The 24,678-nt window shown below is 36.0% G+C and overlaps 3 protein-coding genes across 3 annotated transcripts; 2 read left to right on the top strand and 1 right to left on the bottom strand.

The window, feature by feature from the left end:
* Positions 1-1,088: 1,088 nt before the first annotated feature.
* On the top strand, positions 1,089-5,970 carry LOC121806743 (DNA polymerase kappa). Its single transcript, XM_042206877.1, has 14 exons — positions 1,089-1,244; positions 1,394-1,566; positions 1,861-2,034; positions 2,137-2,260; positions 2,359-2,459; positions 2,571-2,657; positions 3,521-3,616; positions 3,694-3,814; positions 4,039-4,167; positions 4,388-4,479; positions 4,628-4,739; positions 4,884-5,215; positions 5,314-5,645; positions 5,740-5,970. Exons 1-14 carry the CDS (start codon positions 1,148-1,150, stop codon positions 5,858-5,860), a joined length of 2,091 nt encoding a protein of 696 aa, XP_042062811.1. The 5' UTR covers positions 1,089-1,147; the 3' UTR covers positions 5,861-5,970.
* Positions 5,971-13,136: 7,166 nt separating this feature from the next.
* On the top strand, positions 13,137-17,693 carry LOC121807270 (vacuolar-sorting receptor 3-like). Its single transcript, XM_042207487.1, has 12 exons — positions 13,137-13,833; positions 14,274-14,966; positions 15,043-15,131; positions 15,239-15,308; positions 15,386-15,469; positions 15,545-15,621; positions 15,692-15,773; positions 16,392-16,474; positions 16,558-16,624; positions 16,740-16,868; positions 16,950-17,059; positions 17,232-17,693. Exons 1-12 carry the CDS (start codon positions 13,524-13,526, stop codon positions 17,328-17,330), a joined length of 1,893 nt encoding a protein of 630 aa, XP_042063421.1. The 5' UTR covers positions 13,137-13,523; the 3' UTR covers positions 17,331-17,693.
* Positions 17,694-17,790: 97 nt separating this feature from the next.
* LOC121807271 (RNA polymerase I-specific transcription initiation factor RRN3-like) lies at positions 17,791-22,853 on the bottom strand. Its single transcript, XM_042207488.1, has 15 exons — positions 22,577-22,853; positions 22,415-22,498; positions 22,256-22,327; positions 22,106-22,177; positions 21,801-22,028; positions 20,799-20,909; positions 20,611-20,724; positions 20,374-20,496; positions 20,221-20,289; positions 19,989-20,092; positions 19,285-19,368; positions 19,097-19,184; positions 18,784-18,903; positions 18,401-18,585; positions 17,791-18,273 (listed from the first exon to the last, which is right to left on the bottom strand). The coding sequence occupies exons 1-15, from the start codon at positions 22,661-22,663 to the stop codon at positions 17,994-17,996; spliced, it is 1,821 nt and encodes a 606-aa protein (XP_042063422.1). The 5' UTR covers positions 22,664-22,853; the 3' UTR covers positions 17,791-17,993.
* Between the last annotated feature and the right edge of the window lie 1,825 nt (positions 22,854-24,678).

Here is a 24,678-nt window from a genome sequence, read left to right as displayed (position 1 = left end):
AAAAGTAGAGAGATGAAGAGAGAAAAAAATAAGAGAGGGGAAAGTAGGTGTGGAAAAATGTGTTGACTTTCATTAAAAAGGGAAATGACTCTATTACTATGGAACATATCAAAATGACAAAATGACTTTATTACTATGGAATGAAGGGAGTATATGCTATACCCAAAAAGTAATTTTAATCAACTATTTACAAAACTCAAATTTAATACCCTCCGTCCCATAAAAATATGGACAAATGAGATGGTACGAGAATTAAGATAAAATTGGTAAAGTAAGAGAGATTAGGAGAATGATATGGTAAGGTAAGAGATGAGGAGAATAGTAGTTAAAATAGAGTTAGTGGATAGTGAGACTTATATTACTAAATTGATACTATAACTTTCTAAAAATAGAATGCATATATTTTTGTGGGACGAACTAAAATAGAGTGTACACATGTTTTTATGGGACGAGGGAGTACCATTTTGAGTATATGTCTTAAAAATTTTTTTGCCTTAATACAAGTGAGTGATAAGCAAAATGAATGGCAGTTTATGTAGCAATATAAAAGAAATATGATTAGTTTTCTATCTCACTTTAAAAATACTCTCTCCATCGTAGAAATAGATACTTTAAAAATGACACAAATTTTAATATAAAAATGGTAAAATATAAAAGAAATAAAATAAAGTTGAATTATTGCTAGTAAAGAATTAGACACATTTTATGAGGGAGAAAAAACTTACCAAATATAAAGAGAACATTAATTTTGTGGGACATACTAAAATGAAAAAATAAACTATTTTTATGGGATGTGTTATGAAGAAAACATCATCATGCATGATACATGTATAATACATATTATAACATAAATTCAAATTTTTGGATATATTGGAACTGAAAAAAATAAGATTTGAAAATTTTGTACACAGTTTGCATATTTATTAGTTTCGCATATAACTTATATGGCAAGATTCTAAAAGTCTACATAATAAGTAGGAATATATATATTTTCCTTTGGTCCCTCGTATATTTTTTAATTTTGGCGCCTTTTCGATTTGTAAAAAGAACCCGGCATTTCTCGCTTATTACAATTCAGTGAATTAAATTATTGAGTTTTTCAACTCTGTCGTCCACTCCTCAAATCCTCAATTGCTTCACCAAAGCAATGGAAGAAATTGAAAATGATGAAAAATCAAATTCAGGGAATGATTCCGCTCGACCATGGCAATCCTACAACACTGTTTATACCAACGCGAAAGCAGGTTTCTTCTTTCTCTTCAATTGAAATTTCAATATTACTATTCAATCTCCCCAATATTACTGGACTTATGCTCGTCATCTGTTCCGTTGATGATTCTATTTGATTCATTTAGGCGATTCAGTTTATAAGGTCTTAATTTTATTTTTCTAGGGATGGAAGGGGTGGACAAGGAGAAAGTGCAGAGGGTGGTTTATGAGATGAGCAAGGGCTCCAAGTATTTTGAACACGAGGAAAAGAAAGAAGCTTACATGAAGCAGAAAATCGAGAGCTTCCGGGCGCAGCTAGCTAAGCTTACCGACTCAGATTTATCACACCATCGGAAGGTATAAATTAGTCACAGGTGGAAAAATGATGAAGAGTTGTAACGAGTAGTTATAATGTGTTGGAGTTGCTTATTATTATGCCTGTCTCAAAAAGTTATAGACTTGACTCAGAGAGAAGTTCGATTATATAATTAGGCTCATAATTGGAAGTTTTAATGAAGTTTGAATACTTGAAGAAGGCAATAAATGGGGGAATTTGCATGAGTAGAACAAGTGAAGCTTCTTTTGGATAGTCTATCCTACCTAGGCCACATATATTATGAACTATGATGGGAATTTAAACATCTTTTGCAGATTGCTGATAGAAAAATTACAGGATTGGAAGCCACCCGTGATCTGTCAAGGATTTGGTTACATGTAGATATGGATGCTTTTTATGCAGCTGTTGAAACACTGAGCAATCCTTCTCTAGAAGGCAAACCAATGGCTGTTGGTAGCATGTCTATGCTATCTACTGCTAATTATGAGGTTGGTGCATCTGAATGAGGGTTAAATAGATCACAATGGTTGTTGGTTGATCTTGTAATACAGTTTGGTAGTTACATGATGAGGCACAACTGTCTTTTGTAGGCAAGGAAATTTGGGGTTAGAGCTGCAATGCCTGGATTTATTGCACGTAAACTGTGTCCTGAACTAATTTTTGTTCCAACAGACTTCAAGAAGTACAATCATTTTAGCGGTTTAACTAGGAAAGGTTATAAATGTTGCACTCTCCTCTGGGTAACTGGGTTGTCTTTGATATGGATATTTATACTTTTTACTGAATTCTTCTATGCACTTGTTTGCATTTAGTTTTCGAGAGGTATGATCCCAACTTTCTAGCTGCCAGTTTGGATGAGGCTTACCTAGATATAACAAATTTCTGCAATGAAAAGGGAATGACTGGTGGACAAGTATGTCACGATGATACCTATTCTGTTAAATGCTGTTCGTTATTATTTCATCTCTGCTTTCTATTTTTTCTACTTACTTTTTCATAAATTCCTGATCATTAATTTCCTAAGGTGGCTGAAGAGCTCAGAGAAAGTGTTCACAGGGAGACTGGACTCACATGTAGTGCTGGGGTGGCACCAAATCGCTTGCTTGCCAAGGTGCTTAGTGACAACATCAAAGACTTATGTTAACTTGGTTGCTTAATTCGATGTCACCACTCGTGTAATGCATAACTCAATCTTTTGCCTGGCTTATCCGGAACTGCTGAAATTGCAGTTCTAATATATAGTATATTAATTAATAGGCTCAGTATTTATGAATTCTATTCGATGTTAGTGCCTTTCATAACAAGCTCTCTGTTTTTGCGAAAACTATTCTGAATGACTATTCTTTCACCTTGACTAATGTAGGCTTTTGACATCTTCTATATCAGTAGTAAGACTATAAAAATCTACCAACCATTCTTTTGGAATTATATTAGGTATTAAAAACTTATAACGCATAGTATATATTATCTCCTGGTGACTCAAATCCGAAGTTAGGATCCTAGCAAAACTTACTTGTGGAGCCTATGTAATAGAGAGGCTTTTATCTAATGCTACTCGGGGAGAAAGTGGAATCTGCTGAATTCTATATCTGTTCACCAGAAATCACGAGTAAAGCTTTTGAACAAATATGACAATGGCTTTATTTGACTAACTTTGATACTTTACCCATCATTGGCAAGTGCTTATACACTCTCTTTTTATGTATCACAATTAATTACGGCTTCACATATAAGCATACTGCCATAATCTAGTGTGTGGTTTTAAATTTGAGGAAAATGGGAGGGGAAAAAGTATACATGAGTAAAATTTGAGGAATTGAGAGGGGCATTTATAAAGAAATATGAATAAATTTGCAAATTTATTAAACAAAATATAGTAAAAGCTTGAGAGGGGGCAAATGCCCCACCTGAAGACCATGTGGCTGCGCCACTAGTACTATTAGTTAATGTCTTTATTTGCCTACTTTTACACAGGTTTGTTCAGATATCAATAAGCCAAATGGTCAGTTTGTTTTGCCAAATGAGCGTGTTGCTGTTGTAACATTTATATCATCATTACCTATAAGGAAGGTACTTCTCTATCTCTTTGTGATAATAATATTGAAAGTTGAGACTTATCTATCCTCATTCCAAGTGTCTATTTGTAGATTGGGGGCATTGGTAAGGTTACTGAAAATATTTTGAAAGGAGTGCTTGGAATTACAACATGTGAGGAAATGCTGCAGAAAAGTAGTTTCATCTGCGCATTATTTTCTCATGCATCTGCTGGTTTGTACTCTCTTTCTTGTAACTCTCTGGGTTTTTGTGTGAGAATCCCATTGGTATTGGTTATCCTCCCGAGTTTGCTCTGGAGGATTTTGAGATGCTCTTCAACTAGTTAAGCTGATCATTCTGAGATGTATATCACATAGTTCTTCAAAACCTGCTGTATTATTTCAGTATTTCTACAATACCATTCCTATTAGATTAGAAATTATTTGCTTCCTTTGCAGATTTCTTTTTATCTGTCAGTTTGGGGATTGGGAGGACAGATACACCTCAAGCGTCCCAGAGGAAAAGTATGAGTACTGAAAGAACATTCTCACCTACAGGAGACGAGGCATCAATATTCCAGAAATTAGGTGAAAAAAGCTCTCTCAACTTTACCCATCATGTATCCCTAATCATATAGGTCTCTGTACGTGCAATGTATTCTCTTTTCTAATGTTAATATGCAAAGTTGAGATTGACCTTATGCATTCTCTTCTCTAATGTTTATATGAAAAGTTGAGATTGACCTTCTGTTTGCTGGACAGTCTTCAATCACATTCTCATCTGAGCAAGGGAAAATTCTTTCTGCAGTTGATCTTTCAGAAAATCTTTCTTCTGACTTGAAGAAAGAAGGCATCCGTGGAAGAACATTGACATTAAAGTTGAAAACATCAAGTTTTGAGGTATGATTTGATGCACTGTTGTAATTCTCGATAGATGAGCCACATTTGTAGAGATTGTGCTCTATAAGTTTCCCGTGAGTTCATTTGTACTCAGTCTGGCAATCAAATGCTGTTGCATTTTTTCTTTTCTATAATATGGATACTCCAGGTTCGAACTCGGGCAGTGACTCTTCCATATAATACTTGCTCAAGTGAGGAAATTTTGAAACAAGCGAAAAAACTGCTCAAGGCTGAACTTCCGGTGTCACTCAGACTAATGGGTAGGATCATTTGGTATAATATTGTGATCTTTTTAAGAAATTTTTCGTAGGGACCAATACTAATCCTTTGTACGAATTGCAACATTTTTATCAATTATATGCTTCATACGTTGATCTTGGCTATTTATCCATATTCTGCATTAGGACTGCGGATGTCAAACTTCGGTGAAGGCAGAGAATGTGTTGCAGCTGATCCTAAACAAAAGACACTTTCTAACTTTCTGGGGGGAGATGATACTTCACGACGAGGGCTGGGAGCTCAAGTGCAGTCAGAGTCCACTATCAGTGATGATGCTCTAGCCATCATCGACAGAGAGTCCAGTTTATGTAGTGATATACACGAGCCATCCAAATCAATTGATTTTGCAGATACCTACCGGATACATGATTCTGAACACATGGGCACAAGGAATTTTCACAGTGAATCCGAAACTCGAGAAACTTCTAATCTCCAGATTGACAATTTGAATGAAAAGGTGCGTATTTAAGTCATGGTATTCTAATTCAGCTGAGTTTATACCGTCTTTGTTTATTAAAACACTGACCAGATTTTTCTTGAATTTTTTTGTGTTAGGTTTCACATCACGATACAGTTGGAGCTGTGACAGATCGTCTTCCAACAGGAACTGGTCGATTAGTAGAAAGAGATTCGTCATCTGGGCTGTGTGAGGAAACTAGTTTTGATCAACAGAAGAGAAAGTGCAGTGACGGCGAGGCAGGGTCTTCACTAAATCTCAGAGATACCATATATTGGTTGAATGACTACCAATGCTCTGTATGTGGAACCGAACTTCCTCCCAGCTTTATCGAGGAAAGGCAAGAGCATTTTGATTTCCATCTCGCTGAGCGGCTGCAAGATGAGGAGTCAAGCAACAGAAACAGACTAGTCAAGCCTCCTAACCTAAGGTGATTGATTCATATGTATTCGTTCAGGTTTATCATCACAAGTTTCATAGTAGTACACAATTTCCAAACTTTAAACGCTGAATACTTGTGCCAGATTCGCGGAGAAGGGCGATATGAGCAATCGAAAGAAAAAGAAGCAGAAAAGATCTTCTCCTTCACCGGGTAAGCACATTCCAATCGATGCATTCTTTGCAAAGACAAGCCAAAACCCCTGATTGTATAGTAGAAATTAATTTTGTTCGTCTGCCATGTGTATGCATATACAAAGGTTATAAATTTTAATAATGGAGTAATAATGAATTAGAAAAAGGAAGAATTCAACCAAGTGCAGCAACAATTCAATTAAAATTTAATTGCCATTTTTCGTTTTGCATTTTGTGAGAAATAGAGTTAACACAAAATAACAATATACAGTAAGAAAAGAAAGTTTCCAATTTATATTTGGTTAACAATTATAAGTACAAGTAAAAAGGTAGATCTCTTGAAATTAATGCCACAATATGCAGCAACAAAATTGGATCCTCCAAGACCACTTTTCTTGCACACATTTACACATGAATTTGGATCTTTTATATTACAAGGAGCAGCCAAATCAAACGAACAAATTTTTCCCCCGCGAGTCAAACAACCTGCGGTCAACAACTAAATTTAATTTAATTTTATCTACGTATTTTGATGTCTTGAAAATAATTGATCACTCATAGGATACAATCATTCGAAAATAGTGTACTCATATTAGAAGGGAAAACATAGGAATTATCATTTAACTGAATTTGCTATGGATGGAATAAGTGGGTGCAATATAAGCTTGTAATGTCTAAAATATAAGTTTCACTTACCAAATAATACAAAGAAATATTACTTAAGACTCATCAATATAATAAAATGAGACTTCTAATGCCAGTACAAGAAAATAAATTTGATTCTGAGAACATTCACACCCGTGCTCTTGCCAATAAGCACGGATGTGGGCCCGACCCCACTTTTTCTGTCTGCTCTTAGGCAAGAGCACAACACCCACATTCGTGCTCTTCCGCAAGAACGGGTACAAGGGTCCCACCATTCCATTATTCAATTTAAATAAAAACATTTCCAAAAATTAAAATACATTAAAAATACCCGGAATAATATTACAAATTACAAAAAAATAAAAAATTACATAATTAAATTCCTAAAAAATAAAAATTGCATAATTAAAATACTAAAAATAAAAATTACATACTTAAAATCCTAAAAAATAAAACTTACATACTTAAACTCCTAAAAAATAAAAATTACGTAATTTAAGCGTAAAAATGCCCACAGGGAAGACTAGTCATCATCCGGCAATACCCCCAACGTTCTTTGGAGACCCCGTATCATCGCCACATGCGATCGAAGTTGCTTGGGGGTCATATTTGACCTATCGACCAAATTGAATTGGGCCAAAACCCCCCACAACGAGTTGGTGGGGGGTTAAGGTGGCACATAGGGAGCGGGAGCCGGTTCGGGAGTGGGGGCGGATGGAGTCGCGGCGCGACGGCGGTTGGCCGCCGCCTTCTTCCTTCCTTGCGTTCGGCGTTGGGAACCGCTCGGGCCGGCGTCGGGGATACCCAAGTTAGCTCCGGCAAGTTGGCTAGCCACGTCTTCGGAGCCGGCGTCGGATAGGAATACCGACCTTGACCGTTTGGAGGAGCCGCTAGAGGAGGATGTTACGCCTCCCCTATACTTCGGATGCGACCGCGTCTCCTGCCAAATGTTGAGGTACTTGAACGGCTTGTAGTTCATGGATTGGTAGGTCGACAAGGCTGAACTGATGATGTCGACCTCGCTCCAGCCGCTCCCCGCCGACCGCTCTTCCTGGAGGTAATACCCCTGGAACTTTTGGATTTCTTCGTTGGCTCTGTATATGGCGTTGCGCACCATACTCTCGTTGCGCTCGATTGTTCCAGTCGGCCGATTTTCATTGTACCGGCGACAGATGTGCCACCAATAATGATCGCCGGATTGGTTCGTGCCAACCTCCGGATCTTCGGAGATTGACAAGAACGCTTTGAACAATTGCTCCATCTCCGTCGGAGTGTACGGTGTGCGGACACCGCGAGTAGGAGGAGTCGAAGTTTGGGAGGGGCCGCTCGACCTCGCTCTAGGCTCGGGTGTCCACCTGTATTGTCCTTCGGGGGCATCTTGGTCTTCGATCCGGTAAAGCCGGTAGCCACCCGGAACTTCCGAACCTTGGGTTTGAGGAGGGGCCGAATATTCCATTTCCGGACTAGGAAACGGTTGTGAATCGAACCAATCGGGGTTCCAACAGTGGGAGCCGGGGGGGTGATCGCCGTGGCCGGACATTGTTTTGTTGTAAGAGTAAGAGTGAAAGAAAGATTGAGAATTGAGAATGGAAATGAGAGAATTTAGATGAGAATTGTGTAGTGTGGTGTGAATTTTTGGTGTGGAAGTGGGAGTATTTATAGATGAAAATGTGTATTTTTGGGGGAAAAAATTGAAAAATAAATTAAAAGTGGGTAGAAAACGGATATAATTTTTTGGGAAGTGGGAAAATATTTTTTTTAATAAGATTTTTTAATTAAAATCTGATTTAAAAAAAAAATCAATTGCCAACAGCATAAAAATCCGAATTTTTTTTAAATTTAAATTGCCGACGACTATGCCGTTGGCCAATAGGAAGCTGACACGTCTCCTGCTCGCTGACACGGACGTGCTCGATGCATCGAGCAGCGCCGTGCCAGCGGCAAGAGTGCAGCGGCGGACAGCTCATCCGCGCCGCTGGCACGGACGGACGAGCTTGTGCTCACCGATGTGGATGCTCTTCGTAAGCAAAAACATGTGTATTACATGAATGCACATGTAATACAATTGAATATGTATAAACTTGGATTAGGATACACCAATATATATATTCTTCCAAATGTAATTAATAATATACTTGTACCTGAAATAAGAGTGAAACAAATGATAAGTGCGAAGAAAGATGCCTCGAGCCTTGCCATTTGTACGTTGGAATCAATCAAGTATTTTGGTTTGATGTGTGTATATGTATAATAGTGACCATTAATTGATTATTACGGTACCATATAAAAAAGTTTCCTGGCATGCATAAGATCATTTATTTAAATTATTCCTATATCTGTAAATACCACACCATGAATTCATGGTTAATTGATAGAAATCCATATATTCTACTCCCTCATCCGTCCACAAAAAATAAACCACATTTGCCATTTTTGGTTTTCCACAAAAAATAGACCAAGTTTGAAAAAGGACCCCACATTTACTACGTGACACAATTAAACACTACTAATAATATGAACCTCATATTCCACTAATACTACTTCTCTGTTAGTATTTTTTCCCCTTTTCACTTACTTTACCAATTTCACATTAAAACGCGTGTCATTCACAATGTCTATTTTTCGTGGATGGGGGGAGTGATTTTGTCCAAAAATTAATTGATGATTAAAAATAATTTCAGTTTTCAGTATTTTTGCTTTCATGTGTATATATATATATTAATGACCATTAATTGATTATAAACATATAAAATAATTTCTTGCCATGCATTAGGATCATTTATTTAAATTATTCCTATATCTTCTGTAAATAATATTCCACATGCCACAATCATGGATTCTTGGTTATAAACTGGCGGTTACAGTCAAGTCATCATGACACACATAATGACTATTGACTCCATCAATACCAATGAGTGGACTTGGCCTATAAATAGGCATGCATCCATTGCATTCTCTACTCACAATACAAGCAAACCAAGCATAGCATTTGTGCTACCCTCTTTGCATAGTCTTTCGTCGAAGCTCTACCCTCGCCATCATTAACAAATAAGGATTTTGCATATTTTTAAGGACTAGATTTGACTTATTTTAAATTTCAATCATGCAAATTATGTTCTTAAATTGCATATTTTATATATTTGGTATTTTTGTCGTGTTTGTTGATAAATGATAGAAAAATGTGAAAAAAGTCCTAAGTGCAGCAGCATCAGTTCAAGCCGATTTTTCCAGCAAATGTGAAGTCCAATCAGTGATTAATGCATACCATTCTATTTGTCTTCAAAAGAGCTTCGCGTGGATATCTCGCACGTCTCAATCGGAGTTCTGTGGAGAAAGTTATGACTATTCTACGAACGTTGCGCAGTGCAGTCAAAGCTTGCGGAAATTCACGGAAGAAAAGAAATTATTATATTGTGATGCCAAATCTCTCCCATTTCTTGTAGGGCACGAAATTATCAAAAATAAACATTTTCCAACCTATAAATACCTCTAACATAATTCATAATCTTCATCTCAGAGCCCACAATCCTTCTCCCACTCTACGCCTTCTTCCATTCCATATTCCACACATAATTCATCCATCTTCTATTGGAGTGGAGCTCGGCAGATCCAGCAAGAGATACTGAAGATTGAGGATTCAACCTTGGGTTTTATCAATTTCTTTCAAGTCTTGTACTTTTATACGTTGTTTTTATTTGTCTATGAGTAGTAAACATCAATTGTGGAATTTTTCGTGAAGATATTCAATTATTTTTCCTTGTTAGCTCTTGTGGTTATTTGATTTATCCTTGCGCCTTCTATATTCAATTGATTAGCTACCTCTTGAATACATGTTAGAGTTGATTAGAGTACTTGGGAGACGAAATAGTTGACTTGGAAAATGGATAATTCACACTTTAATTCAATAGAACTCAGGAGAGTTGAGGTTTCACGTGAGGTCATTGGTCTTAACGATCTTTTTGGAGTTAGATGTTAGAGATTTAAAGGGGATTTTGATTTCAACACCTAATCTACGGATTTCTCACCTCGGAAGAGAGTTTAATCTACTTAAATGACCGACTTAATAACTCTAGAGACCGTAATTCAAGGAAGTCGATTGTGTTTTGGATCCTAAAATTCTACATTCATTCGCCTGTTTTGCATCATATGTTTTTATGCTTTCTGTTATTTGTTTATTTATTTCTTTCTAGTTTAAATAATCAATCCAAAAATCTATGTATCTTTAGATAGTATATGACGCTTAGTATATGGTAGTCAGTTGCAATCTTATTCCCTGTGTTCGATATCTCGGTACTGGCCTTTAGCTATACTAGATCTACCATGTATGCTCGCAGATATTTTTAGTGCTAATAAATAGTGCATCAATCATCTAGTTCGCCGGAGCTTGTTCTGTTTGTGATGCTACAACGAACAAGGCGAAATTGTTTTATCTTTGGGGACGACACGCCAATCCAAGAGCACTACCGGGGCGTATCTTGTCTTGCGGAAAGAGGACTCCTCGACTCGGCTTACAACTTTTTTTTTCCTCAAACACCATCACAGCGGGGGGTTAAGGCAGACCCCCAACCTGTATATATCAAAACATCCAAGAAACATACATCAACCAAGTCCAAAAGTGACTCGGTCCGCACGAGAGATACAAATCACAAGAGCTAACAAAGCTACTATGGTATCCCCACAGACCGGGTACTACCCATCTAACAATCGAGAAACTAACATAATAAGCAAATAAATACAAGGATGATGGCCAAGGGCTGACCAACTCCAAAGGAACACATAAAAACCATAAATCAAAACCACGAGCCAAATGTAGTAGTCATCCATCTCGATATTTGAATCTGAAGTTCGGATAGCCCAACTGGTCCATCCTCACGAGCGATTAGGGTTTCTTTACGGTTTATAGTTTCGATTATTGTATTTTCAATTCAATTTTTTTCGTGTAATTTCTCCATTATTCATTAGGTTGTATTACGTCCGATTAGTGTATCTTTATGTCATAGTCATTTCAACCAACAGAATAATTATAAGTATATTATTTTCTAATTTCTATTGAGACTAGCTATCCAAGTTTAAGCCCAGATATATTGTTGAAACAATAAGAAATGACCCATAATTTCAGTATTATTTTGACATCGATATGAATCTGTTGGCAATTGAAACTAAAAATATAACATATAACTGTCCCATATCGGTATCAAGAGAAAACTGAAACTAGTATATTTTGGTTTTAACTGCCACCGATATCTTATAACAATTCATTTTATAACTTTACTGATATTCAGTTTTTTAACTAATGTGTCTTTTGTACGTTCATAGCTTTTGGTCTACTATCCTCAATTATATTTATTTTAATAAATGTAAACTGGATTTGTAAGCCCTCTAGCAAAAGAGATAAGGTGGAGTATCATTTTAATATTTTTATTTTTAATTAAAATTACAAATGGAGACAACATCAAGGGTTTGAGATAAATTTTATGAGTTTTCTTTCAGTTTGTTAATAGATTGGTTCATTGAGGGTATATTACGGAAGCCTCGACGTATATAAATTTAGATTTTCTGTAGAAAGTATGATTCAATAGTATAATTTGACACATTTACTTCGTATAGTCGATAATATTAATAATTAATTAGTACTATTATTTTTGTTATCATTAATACTAGATTTTTTTCCCAATATTCCTATCATTCTAATGAGATATGAATTAATCAAATGTGAATCATCATATCAAGAACAAATGAATATTCTATAGTTTTAATATATTCAAATAAATAATTAATGAATTAGTCCATACAATTAATAAGGGTTTAATATATAGTATTTTACTCATCAACTAATTGTTCGATAATTAGAGTGCAGCACACCAACATGATTTCATAGCAATTTTTTAACAGATCATGTAAAATTGTTTTAATCTCGTCAATTCAAAACTAATTTTGACATTTTCTCACGACGGAGACACGAGTCACACGACCGACACGTAACGAGAAACACGTTGAAACAATTAATTATATAAATGTAGATAATATATCAAATCCTCGACCATACAATTTATTGGATATAATATGCTTAAACATTATTATATTTTTAGGTTTTGAATATTAATTTAGTCGGTATCAATAAGGCTTCCATTGGGCCCATTTCTTTTTTATCATCATTATTAATACTATTAATTTAAGCGGTTTATGTATATAAAAATACTACTAATTATCAAGAATAAGGATTGCTCTAAAAATAACTACCGCCTAACAGTAATGGCAAAGCAGTTTTTTACTCATCATAGTAGTTCTATATAGTCACTTAATACTATTGCTTATTACAAAAATAAAACTTATGTGAAATCACTAATATAAAAAAAATTGAATAGGAACAAAATAAAATCAGTACTGCTATACTTGCTGGAATTGGTGGTTACTGGTTAAGATATATTATAGCCTTTTTTTTTATTAAATTAGGGTACATAGTATAAATAATATAAGCCCTCGACCTAACAAAATCCAATTAAATAACAACTCCATAAAATTAGAAAATTAGAATTAGATGTGATGGGACCACACCATTACCCCATCAATCTAAGAAAATATAAAGACCTTAACTTTATCTGGAATGAAATTGAAATTGCATGTATTTTTTTTTCTTCACAAAAAATCTTATATCGTCAGTCATCACATATTCACACGTACCACATTCACGATATTCTGCTAATTTCCCATTTATTTCCGCTTCTAAGTTTTCACTTTGTTTCTTTTGATGAAGAAAATCGATAGTGTGGTCGCATTCAGTAATCAAATTTATTTTCTTGATCAAAATACTTAAATATTCTTTTTCTGTTTTGGTGATAAGATATTATATGCAGCACAAAAACGTTTTATGTATTTTCAAGAAAGAAGAAACAGACAACTCCAGCATATACTAATAAAATATCGTCAAATTCGTTTCAAATTGTAACACTTTCTGAAATCACTGCTCAGACTTCCACCATTTTCAAGTCGCAACACCATAGAAATCCCACGCTTAATACTCACTGCACTGCGTGTTTTAGTTGAAACAAGAAATCTAGCAAAATCTTGGCCTTCTTGCTTGTTGAAGGAAATGGGGCGTTGTGGAAGATCGAAAGTTGCAATCTTGCTGCCTTTTCTAGTGCTGATTTGGGTGGAATTAGTGGCGTGTAAGTTTCTGGTGGAGAAGAACAGTCTGAGAGTGTTTACACCGGAGAGCATTAAAGGAAATTACGATAGTGCCATCGGCAACTTTGGGATTCCACAATATGGTGGAACCATGGCTGGAGCTGTGGTGTATCCAAAGGACAATACAAAGGGCTGTCAAAAATTTGAAGCTTCTGGGATTTCTTTCAAGAGCAAGCCTGGAGCTTTACCCACCTTTGTGCTTGTTGATCGTGGAGGTACTTCTCTCTCTCTATGTGTGTGTGCAATTTTATTTTATTTTGGTATAAGAGAGGATAAACTTGCTCTAGATTTGATATTGCATTGTGATGTGCTTTTATGGGATCTTTCTTAATTGAGTTTGGGTTTGTTAATGATCGTGTATGCCTCCTTTAAATTCGATTTATTTTGGGGGATGGGGGATTGCATTTGCATATGAATTTTAATTTTGCGCCTGACGGTTTAAATTAGGTAATTTATTTTATTTCCTAATCTACCCTTGTGATTGTTGGGATAATTTCTGTGTCAAGCAATTTCAGGATTTTTTATCTTGTGATTGGTGAGACATTCTTGTTTTTTCTGTTGAGAACTTTCTTAATTTAGAAAGTTTATCTAGCTAAGTTAGATTATCTGTTAGTTTCTTCGAAGATAACACTTGCATCTATCATCTATGTTGCAGATTGCTTTTTTTCTTTAAAAGTTTGGAATGCCCAGAATGCTGGTGCAGCTGCTGTTCTAGTGGCTGATCACCTTGATGAACCGTTGATCACGATGGACTCACCTGAAGAGGGTCATGCATCTGCAGAATATATTGAAAATATAACGATACCTTCTGCGCTGGTTGATAAAAGTTTTGGTGAGAAACTAAGGAAAGCGCTGAGTAAAGGGGATATGGTGAATGTAAACCTCGACTGGAGGGAAGCCGTCCCCCACCCGGATGATCGAGTGGAATATGAACTGTGGACTAAGAGCAATGATGAGTGTGGGGTTAAGTGTGATATGTTGATGGAGTTTTTGAAGGATTTTAAGGGTGCAGCCCAAATGCTTGAGCAAGGTGGCTATACCCAGTTTACTCCGCACTATATAACGTGGTACTGCCCTGAGGCGTTCACCTTGAGCAAACAATGTAAGTCCCAGTGCCTCAACCATGGGAGATACTGTGCTCCGGACCCGGAGCAAGATTTCAGCTCTGGTTATGATGGAAAAGATGTGGTGCTTGAGAACTTGAGACAACTATGTGTTTTCAGAGTGGCCAACGAGACCCGAAAGCCGTGGGTCTGGTGGGACTATGTGACTGATTTCCATATCAGATGCCCCATGAAGGAGAAGAAATACGGCAAAGAATGTGCTGAAGAGGTTATCAAATCTTTAGGTAGATTTCACTCTTTCTTCATAAACATGTTGGTTTAGCACAAAATGAAAGTATTATATGGTTGCTTTCATGCCAGGTCTTGATCTGAGTAAAATCGAAAAGTGCATGGGCGACCCTGATGCTGATGCTGACAATCCAGTTCTGAAAGAAGAGCAAGAAGCTCAAGTGAGTATTTGAACTTCTCTTTGGGAGAAAAATTGTTTGTATTCTTTCTTTTATGTTATGGTTTGTTAACAGTCATTTCAAATTCCTAAAATGTGCAAATTTTGTAGATTGGTAAAGGATCACGTGGTGATGTGACCATTTTGCCTACACTTGTCGTGAATAACCGCCAATATCGAGGTCTGTTTGCTGCCTTATGTTGATAGGCATTATAGTAGTCAAATGTCAACTTCCCCTAACATATCTTCTTCTTTCAGGAAAATTGGAGAAGGGTGCCGTATCAAAGGCTATATGTGCTGGTTTTAAAGAAACTACAGAGCCATCTGTTTGTTTAAATGGCGGTATGCTTTTTTTTGAGTAATTCAAAGGTTGAGTGGAATGACTATAAACTCGTAACTGATACTCTCTACCTGCAGAAGTACAAACGAATGAGTGCTTGCACAATAATGGTGGCTGCTGGCAAGACATGGTAGCAAATATTACAGCTTGCAAGGTGATAATTTTTTTTAAACAAACACTATTTTGTGTCAACTTTTATCCCTTACTTTTTTTTGGGTGTTCAGGACACATTTCGAGGAAGAGTGTGTGAATGTCCAATAGTTAATGGTGTGCAATTGAAGGGGAATGGTTACACATCTTGTTCGGGTATGCTAAGGATTTTATGTGTTAATTTGTTTACCAAGTAGTTTGGGATGGGTTAAAGTTATCTTGCCTTAAAACTACGTTTATCTTGGTCACGATGGTGATTGAGATCTGAAAGGAAAGCCAAGAAACTTAAGCATCCGTACGAGACATTGTTCAACTTATTCTTAAGGTTCCAAGAATGTAGAGCACTAAAATTCCTCAGTCACAATGACAAGTGGTTGCCTAAAGTACGCATGTTTTACTATGCTTACGTAGGCACAGATCACCCCTTTAAATGTCTGAGATTGGGGATGGATTTCGGCTCATCTACTAATAAAACTTCTGCCATTGTTTTGTTGTCATTCCTTACAACCATTTTCATTCTTAATTAATAGTTCAAAAACACATCGCAATTTGCAACATATTCTTCAATATATTTTCTAACATGTGTTTCACGTAGCCTGTATAACCGCTGCTATTTGGGGAAATCTTAAATTTTAAGTTATCTATCTTGTCTCATAGCTTTGTAGCATAAAATGTTATTTAAATTCCTCAGTTTTTTAGGTGGAACGAGTATGTTGGTTAAGCCATGGAGGTAGTGTTATTAGAATATTATTCAGATTCATTCTGCATGTGCAGCCAGTGGGCCTGGGCGATGCAGAATACATAACGGAGGCTGTTGGCATGAAAAGAGGGATGGGGTCACTTTCTCTGCTTGTTTGGTCAGTGAACCTTAAAACTTCCTGTCCTCATCCCACTCTTAAACTTGGATAGGAATGAAATTGTTCAACATGTATTATAACAGGATAGCGAAGATGGAAAATGCACATGTCCTCCAGGATTTACAGGTGACGGTGTTAAAAACTGTGAAGGTAAACGGCCTCTAACAAGATATTGTCCTTTTTTTGCTCATTGAAAAGATGCGAAAATGGAGCCGAAAGATTATTGTGTAGCATGTATGACCTTGGTTTACCTTTTAACATACAGATATTAACGAATGTAAGGAGAAGAAAGCTTGTCAATGCAACGAATGCAACTGCAGAAACACATGGGGCAGTTACGAGTGTACTTGTAGCAGCGGCCGGCTGTATATAAGGGACCATGATACCTGCATCGGTTAGTTCAACTTCAAGATTTGTTCTTACTATTTATCTGTGTGAATTTTCCTTATTTTATTCGTATTCTATTCTTGTGCAGGTCAGAGTGCTTCAGAGGTGAAGTATGGTTGGGGCGCTGTTTGGCTTGCTCTGATTGTATTAGGTTTGGCTGGTGGTGGTGGCTATCTCGTGTACAAACAGAGGTTGAGGGTAAGTTTTCGATCTAAACATCACTAGTACGAATCTCTCGTTGAAATACATGTTGGAGAGGTTCAGTTTCATACAAATTCCTGCTTCATGGCTTAGAACTATATAAGTTGAAACATATATTGAATCTCAACTCCTCACCATCATAACAAAGTTTCCCCTAATTGCGTTTTAGTCGTATATGGACTCGGAGATCAGGGCTATAATGGCTCAATACATGCCTCTGGACAGCCAGAATGAAGTAGCAAATCACGTAGATGAAAATCGTGTTTGACTAGAGATTCTCAATGCAACGGTGCTGTGGGGGCTTGTGTACCTTACCTTGGATAGAATGAGAATCAACATGTCTTTAAATATGCGACACGCTTGAGACGGGCGCTGCATAAAAAGATTAGACGGAAACATGCACATTGTTGTAGCCTGTGAATGGCTGTGCCCAGAAACTGCATTTGTTTCTTTTCTTCTTTTATTAATTGTTTTCGCAACGTGTATCTTCATCGTTTCTTGATGCAAGGAGAGTCGAACCATATATTACTTTTAGCATTAGTTAATAATGGTATGTTACCATATGCCACGGATGAAATGGTGTTGGGTATGAATATGATTTTATTTGATGAAATAACGTTCTAAGTTGCAATTGGGGAACAGACTTGCTGTAGATATAGTGAATATAATGGTGTCTTTCTGCTTATTTTGATGTAGGCAATCTTTGTGAATAAAATAATGTAGGCTGATTGATTACAATTATGCTAATATTTGAATATACTAAAATGTGAAAAATTCATACACATTAAACATAATTCGCTCACGTCCATCCAGTTCCTAAAAACAGACATGAGAGAGAGATGGACTACCAATAATTGTTTGAAGACATTACATTCACCAATAGTGGATGAATATACCAAGCACCATTAATATAGCTGAGAGTAGAGCTAAATCACAACGACTCGGGACTCATTGAAGGTCTGATTCTCGAGGGCATTCGGCCCCCAAATCTGTGACTTGAATCCCTAGGGGTAATTGACATCTTTTCAAAACTAGGACTAAACTCATCAGCATCACAATCTTCCTCATCACAACCCTTCCCACTTCTATCATCTGGAATACTCATCCCATCTTCACAATCATAGGCATCAGCAACATCTTCATCACTAGTGCCTTCCTCGTCATAACTACTTCTCACCATTGACCAGTAGACATAATTTGGTCGGATGTATCTACAAAACAATACAAAGAACATAAACTCCTAGTTCAACATTCTTATAAACAGTATTTCCTCTAAATATATAGCCATATTTGTAGAGCAAGAAGGGGACACAAGAATCAAATAAGACAGGAACGTACCTGTCACAATTTGGCAATAGGATGGGATCAAACGGGAAAAACATTCCCAGTTTTTCTGTCCCACCAAATACAGTAGAATGTTTTGATTCTAGGAAATCTTGGTCAGCAAGCCTTTCAGGAAGAAAACATACGCGATTTTCTTTCGCCTGCCGTAGAAATTCATCTACAATTGATGGCAGGCATACCTATACGGGAAACATAAGTGTGAATAACTAAAGTTGACAAACAGATACAACAGTAAGTCACAGAACACATGAAAAAGAATAGATGCAGAATAAATGGATCAAAATAAATTTTCTATACAAAACCCTTCGTCCCCAAAGGGAATAAATTCAAACAAATTGGCAGAGTATTTAAACAACTAAGAAAATGCAACTTTTAACCTGAAGTGGTTTCAAAGGATGCCCGAGGATGGCATCAATCTGCATGAGCTGCAGTTGGGACTTCAGCCGAGGAATAGCAAGCATTTGTTTCATGCGGAAACAAAGCACATACATCGTGGCCTGTGGAACAGTATCTGATCATTAATAAAGGTCCTACTGGCACATTATGGCAAAATAAGTGAAACAATAAGCAATAGGAATAACTGAACAAGAACTGACACGCAGCCTATGAAAACATAATCAGTGGTCAATAAATGACAAACCTATGAAGAAGAGTTCATAGATACATGAGAAAATAATATAAGCATCATACCTGGCATCCAGCATAGAATACTTTCTGAGCTTTTGGATTAATGTCACTGCCCCAGTTTTTGCAATATTTGGAACACCAGTCCACTACACTGAAACATGAATAATAACACTGATAAATAAAGATGAACTGTTTTCAGTACATTCTTCTTCATTTTAGTTGAATATCAACAAAATGAGATGTAGAACAACCGTTCCAGCATTATAGCGATCAAAGGGACAGGAAGAAATTTGGCACGAGCCAGATAACTTGCAAGGTATGCCACAGCACTCATTCTGCAATACAAGTAATAAAGTTAATCTTCAGCAAAGTGATTGGACAAACATGCTAAACATGGAACTACAAATCACAAAAAAGAAATAAGTAAAGAAGGCAAAGGGGGAATATATTCCAGCCATACCATAGTCACCAGTAGAAATTGCAACAATTATTACCTCTGGGGAAAACTGAACACTTAGCATAAAGCATTCGCAAGACTAATATAGTCAAGGGCAGTTTAAATTAGTACTACATGATTTTGCTATGAAACTAGGGAAAAGAATAATTACCATGCAGAAACTAACAAAAGCAGCATAAAATTCATGAAACCTTAGTATCTTAACAAGATGAAGAAAGTAGAACCCCCCCCCATAATATACTCCCTCCGCCCACGAAAAATAGTCCCATTTTACTATTTTGAGATACAGTTTACCCACTATCTCTCTCTCTCTCACTTTACCCACTTTTTCTCCTTCTCTCTCTAACTTTACCAATTTCTCATTAAAACCCGTGCCATCCATAAATGGGACAATTTGTTGTGGACCGAGGGAGTATATATATAAAAATCAATCTCTAACTAAAAATATACAGCACAAAGAGTAACAAATTAAACTTTACAAAATCCTCGTGTATTTACCTCCATTCAGGATGGACACCATTCACAAAGATATCTACAAGTGCATCGGCAAATAACTTTCCACAGTTTTCAGGATCCAGTGAGCAAGCATAGAACATGACAAACTACAAAAACAGGTGGGAATAACATGCCAGTTAGTAAAAGTGAGAGCAATAAGAAGGAAAATGTCACACCAAGCAATAAAAAGGGCAAAAACACATCTATTCTTCTGCACATACAAATGTCACAATACCTGAGCGAATTTTGATTTGTACGCAGTCAAAACTGTTATCCGAAATGATTGGAGGAGGATCTCAAAAACCTAAAGCACCATCAGAACATAAGCAAATCAAGAGACTCACAAGTACATCACAAACCAGAAGAAAAGGCAGAATGAACATTTTACCTGAACCAGACGACCGGTCTCAAAACAGCATTTAAGGTGTTCAAAAGTAAGCACCATCAAACTATCTAACTTTTCAGGATGGTTCCCAGAACAAAACCTTTGCATTGACGCTTCTCTAGTAAACTGGAAAAATGAGTTGCAATACCAAATATAAGATGAAGACGAAATTCCCTAAACTAGCTAGCTTTACTCTTTATTTAATTTTATGAAATAACTATAGGTAAACATGTAACACACCTCTTTGTTTTCTTGATTGAAATTATCTGCAGGTTCCGCAAGGTCTTCTAGTTCAAAATCAAAGACATCCTTTTGGAAGTCGTCCTCCAAAATATCCTTCCATGCAATTTCCACCTACAAGACAAGAATATGAAACCTGGCCAGGACGCATAAAAGTCTTGACAAATACAAACTCTATAGTAACTTACATCCAATTCTACTAGTTTATCCATTAACACAATCAGGGCCATGCTTCCAACAAGTTCACCCATAGCACCGCTCTCCAATCTCAGCATATTCTCCACATACATCACAATGGGCTGCACAGATAATGAGTAACATCAAAACATGTTCCATATTAAAATTTAAATCATGCACCTTTATCCTTTTAGATCCAAAGTTAGAAGAAGACAGTTTTATTGCATGCTAAAAGAAGATTAATAGTATCTTATAATGCACGCAGAAGATAGAGAACAGTAAAAATCTCTTGCTTCAAAAACAATGCATCTTATGTGTTATGCAAAGCTTTCTGACAAAACATAATCCTCGTGATGATGGTATATAATTCATACTGAGAATACAGCATAAGCACAAGTCACAACTACACTCATAGGGTCCCTCAGTTACATAAGAGACTTCTCATGCCTTATCACAAAGAGGCACATAATGGCAGAGCCAACGTATGAGGAGGGGAAATGGGCCATATGAATGGAAAAAGTACACTTCTGAAAGGACCTGAACATGTGGTACTGATAAGTAGAGCAACAAAACACATTTGAGTATTTTGAATTACTTCTAATAGTTCCAATCTTTTATAAGTTGTACTGATGAAGAATAATACGCACACTTAACATACTCCCTCCGTCCCGCTTAAGATGACATGTTTTCTTTTTTAGTTTGTCTCAACCTCCGTCCCGCTTAAGATGACATGTTTTCTTTTTTAGTTTGTCTCAACTAAGATGACACATTTCCTTTTTTTGAAACTTTCTCTCTCCAATTAATATACCCAACCACTTTTTCTCACTCATATTAAAATATTCATCTTCATTTCTCTCTATTTTAATACTTACACCCACCTTTTCTCTCTCCAATTAAAAACTTTAACCAATAACTCCTAAAATCTCATGCCGGCTAAGAAATGTGTCATCTTAGCCGGGACGAAGGGAGTACCAATTTTCTTAAAAGAACCAAAACCGAAGATACGATCTTACCTGTTCTTTTACGTATACATGGGGCATTTTATCTCTTACTATCTTCTCGAGTATCAACGGTGAAAGAGGAACTAAATTTGCAATGTCGATTAAAGTTGAATGAACACGATCAAGAACTTCACTCTTTTTAGATGGACCTCGGTGTTTCTCAAAGTATGCAGATGGAGGCACGAAATTGCTCACAAGCATCTCCAAGCACAAATTAACATGTTCCCCATTTGATGAAGCCTGTATAACCAAGGTTTTAAGGAGAGGAGGGGATAAAGAATCAATAAATAAGGAGCATAAAATATAGCAGCACGTACCAAAGCAACGAGCAACTCAAGCAATGCATCCATCACATTAGTTCCATAATCCCACAGACTCATTCTTAATATCTGTGACGTAAAAAAAAGGCTTAAAACAAAAATGGAAATAGTGAAATAACAAATTCAGTGAAATGGTTTGTTACTAACTGCAGCAAGTAGGGATTTATGATGACTGATATGTATACAAGATACTGCTCCAGTCACAGCTTTCAAACACGTCTGCAAAGTTAGAACACAAAAAATCAAGATTAAGCAAATTACTGGATAAAGTAGTGATAAATTTAGTAACGAAAAGCCACAACATACCACAAGAAGGGCGACGTCTGCAGCAGAAAGACGCTCTTTACGATGTATCACTGCCACAAGCTGATTGTAAAAGTCGCAGTCACCCTTGAAATTAGGACAAAAAAAAAGTTAGCAGAAGTTCATCCATACGAGCTAATAATGATTGATAAAATGCATAATTACCTGAATAGCAGCTTTGAGCGCATCCTTAACATAAAAGTGGAGCTGAGAATCAGTGAAACTGAGTTCATCCATGTCAGGGGCGCCCATTGAAATCTGAATTTGAAGAGCGACCTAATTAATCTTCTCCTAAGTTGGTAGAAGCAAAAAGCATAGGACAGAGTTAATGTTCGGTGCAGCGCAGCTATTAGCAGCTGCCTCAATATAGCGTCGTGAATGGAGGATCGGTGGTGGAGGGAGGGAGGGAGGGAAGGAAGGAGGCGCTGGTTAGGGTTCCAATCTTTAAACTACCCAAGTTTTTTTTAAATATATACTCCGTTTTAAATATTTTTGGATTCGTACATTGGATTTGAATAGTGTAGTTCTCTTTATTATAGTACTACAGTATATAATGTTTTAAATTGGAGTAACCGTTTGTATTGGTTTACTAAAATAATTCTGTAATAAATATATCCAATTTAATTTAACAAATATTTTTTCATATATTTCTTATTCTATAGTATTTTTAGCGTAATTATATTATTTTAATCATTAATATTCCTCTTACCATAAACAATGTCATAATTTCTTTATTGCATTCCTTTTAAAAAATAATATAAATAATTAAAATAAAGAGATCGTAAAATACTAGTAATAAACAACATAAGTTAAATTTACAAAAAATACTTCGTACTACTAGTCTAATTTTTTAGACTAATAAAATAATATTAGTACTATATCTATCTTTTAAAAATAGTAACTATTTCTATTTTAGATTGTCCCTTAAAAATAGAACTTTTCTAAACTTTCTATTTTAGGAAATAGACTTTACAATCCACTGACACTGTTTTTATGAATTTTTTCTCTTTCTCTTTAACACTACTCTATTTTATCCATTTTTTCTCATTTGTTACTTTATCAATTCATTCCTCTTACTTTACTAATTATGTATTAAAATGTGTACTATTATTTTAAAAGTTTTTATTTTCTAAAGAAGGAGGTAGTACTATCCTATAAAATTAAAAATTCGCACATAATCATCAAGCACTAGGGTTAGGATAGAAATCATGATATAGAGTGTAATATATGTGAACCTTCTCTTTATTGGAGAACAACTTACAACACTTGGCAAAAAAAAATTGATTAATTATATTTAGATGATTATATGATTGATTATTTTTATTTTAATAAAAATAATTAATTGCATATTTAAAATGTAAATAAATCAGATAAAATAATTAAAAGAACAAAAACTGAACCTTAATTGCAATAAAGTGGGGTAAATTTAATACAAAAAATGTGTCACGGTTAATTATACAAATGCAAATAATCCCAAGTTTAATCATAACCTATACAATTTCATCATAACCTTCTCTTCTAGCATTGTGCTAATGTCAACCTAGGATAATAATAATATTATTAATTTCCTTGAAAATGAAGAATATATTTTTCATTGCTTACTTTAGTTCCATTTGGGATGAGAGTTTGCAAGATCCTGAGCCTCTCGTTGATTCTCTCTCTTCTTTTCTGCGCGAGTCAATCAAACTTTGTGTTAGTTGATACTCACTAATATCTAATCATCCGTATCTTCTTATTGTGACTGCGAATTTTACGACAAATAATTACATTAAAACAAAAAATGACAGTGTGATATACACCCAAAACATAAGACCGACACTAAAATATCCATAACCATATTGGTTCATATATATATATATATATATTCTCTCAATCCAAGTTTATAAGTTGATTTTAATTTAGAATCATATCGATCTAAACATGAATTTTGAAGTAAAATAAGCTCAAAAATGTATTTCTACTTTGAACATGCCCTAAAAATAGACACATAAAATCAATAATTACAACAATTTATCTCTTTGTCAATAATGCACTAGTAAAAAAAGCCTTGTGGTTACGATTAGTTGATTACCCTTGCATAGAGGCTTTGGGGATCGGTTGCAGAACCCCTACTCGCACGTGTCCTGCTAGCGTTCGGGTTGGGGGGGCGTTTGCTGTTGGAGGTCGAGCACGATGCCATTCCAAACAGCAGCTGCTTGATCTTGACATCTTCTGCCTGTGAAGGTGAAGCGCTGCAGTGTTGTTACGATCTTCGTCGCTGTTGTCAG

Source organism: Salvia splendens, chromosome 6 (assembly GCF_004379255.2).
Source record: "Salvia splendens isolate huo1 chromosome 6, SspV2, whole genome shotgun sequence".
NCBI lineage: Eukaryota > Viridiplantae > Streptophyta > Magnoliopsida > Lamiales > Lamiaceae > Salvia > Salvia splendens.
The sequence above is the reverse complement of the archived record's forward strand: the minus strand, read 5'-3'. Positions and strand labels throughout refer to the sequence as shown.

Coding starts and splice junctions, on each gene's coding strand:
- LOC121806743 (XM_042206877.1), top strand. CDS start 1,148: ATGGAAGAAATTGAAAATGATGAAAAATCAAATTCAGGGAATGATTCC. Junction 2,460..2,570: donor AGGGAATGACTGGTGGACAA/GTATGTCACGAT, acceptor TAATTTCCTAAG/GTGGCTGAAGAGCTCAGAGA. Junction 3,815..4,038: donor ATTTTCTCATGCATCTGCTG/GTTTGTACTCTC, acceptor CTTCCTTTGCAG/ATTTCTTTTTATCTGTCAGT.
- LOC121807270 (XM_042207487.1), top strand. CDS start 13,524: ATGGGGCGTTGTGGAAGATCGAAAGTTGCAATCTTGCTGCCTTTTCTA. Junction 13,834..14,273: donor TGTGCTTGTTGATCGTGGAG/GTACTTCTCTCT, acceptor TCTATGTTGCAG/ATTGCTTTTTTTCTTTAAAA. Junction 14,967..15,042: donor AGAGGTTATCAAATCTTTAG/GTAGATTTCACT, acceptor CTTTCATGCCAG/GTCTTGATCTGAGTAAAATC.
- LOC121807271 (XM_042207488.1), bottom strand. CDS start 22,663: ATGGGCGCCCCTGACATGGATGAACTCAGTTTCACTGATTCTCAGCTC. Junction 20,290..20,373: donor AGACCGGTCGTCTGGTTCAG/GTAAAATGTTCA, acceptor ATGGTGCTTTAG/GTTTTTGAGATCCTCCTCCA. Junction 18,274..18,400: donor CTATTGCCAAATTGTGACAG/GTACGTTCCTGT, acceptor ATTGTTTTGTAG/ATACATCCGACCAAATTATG.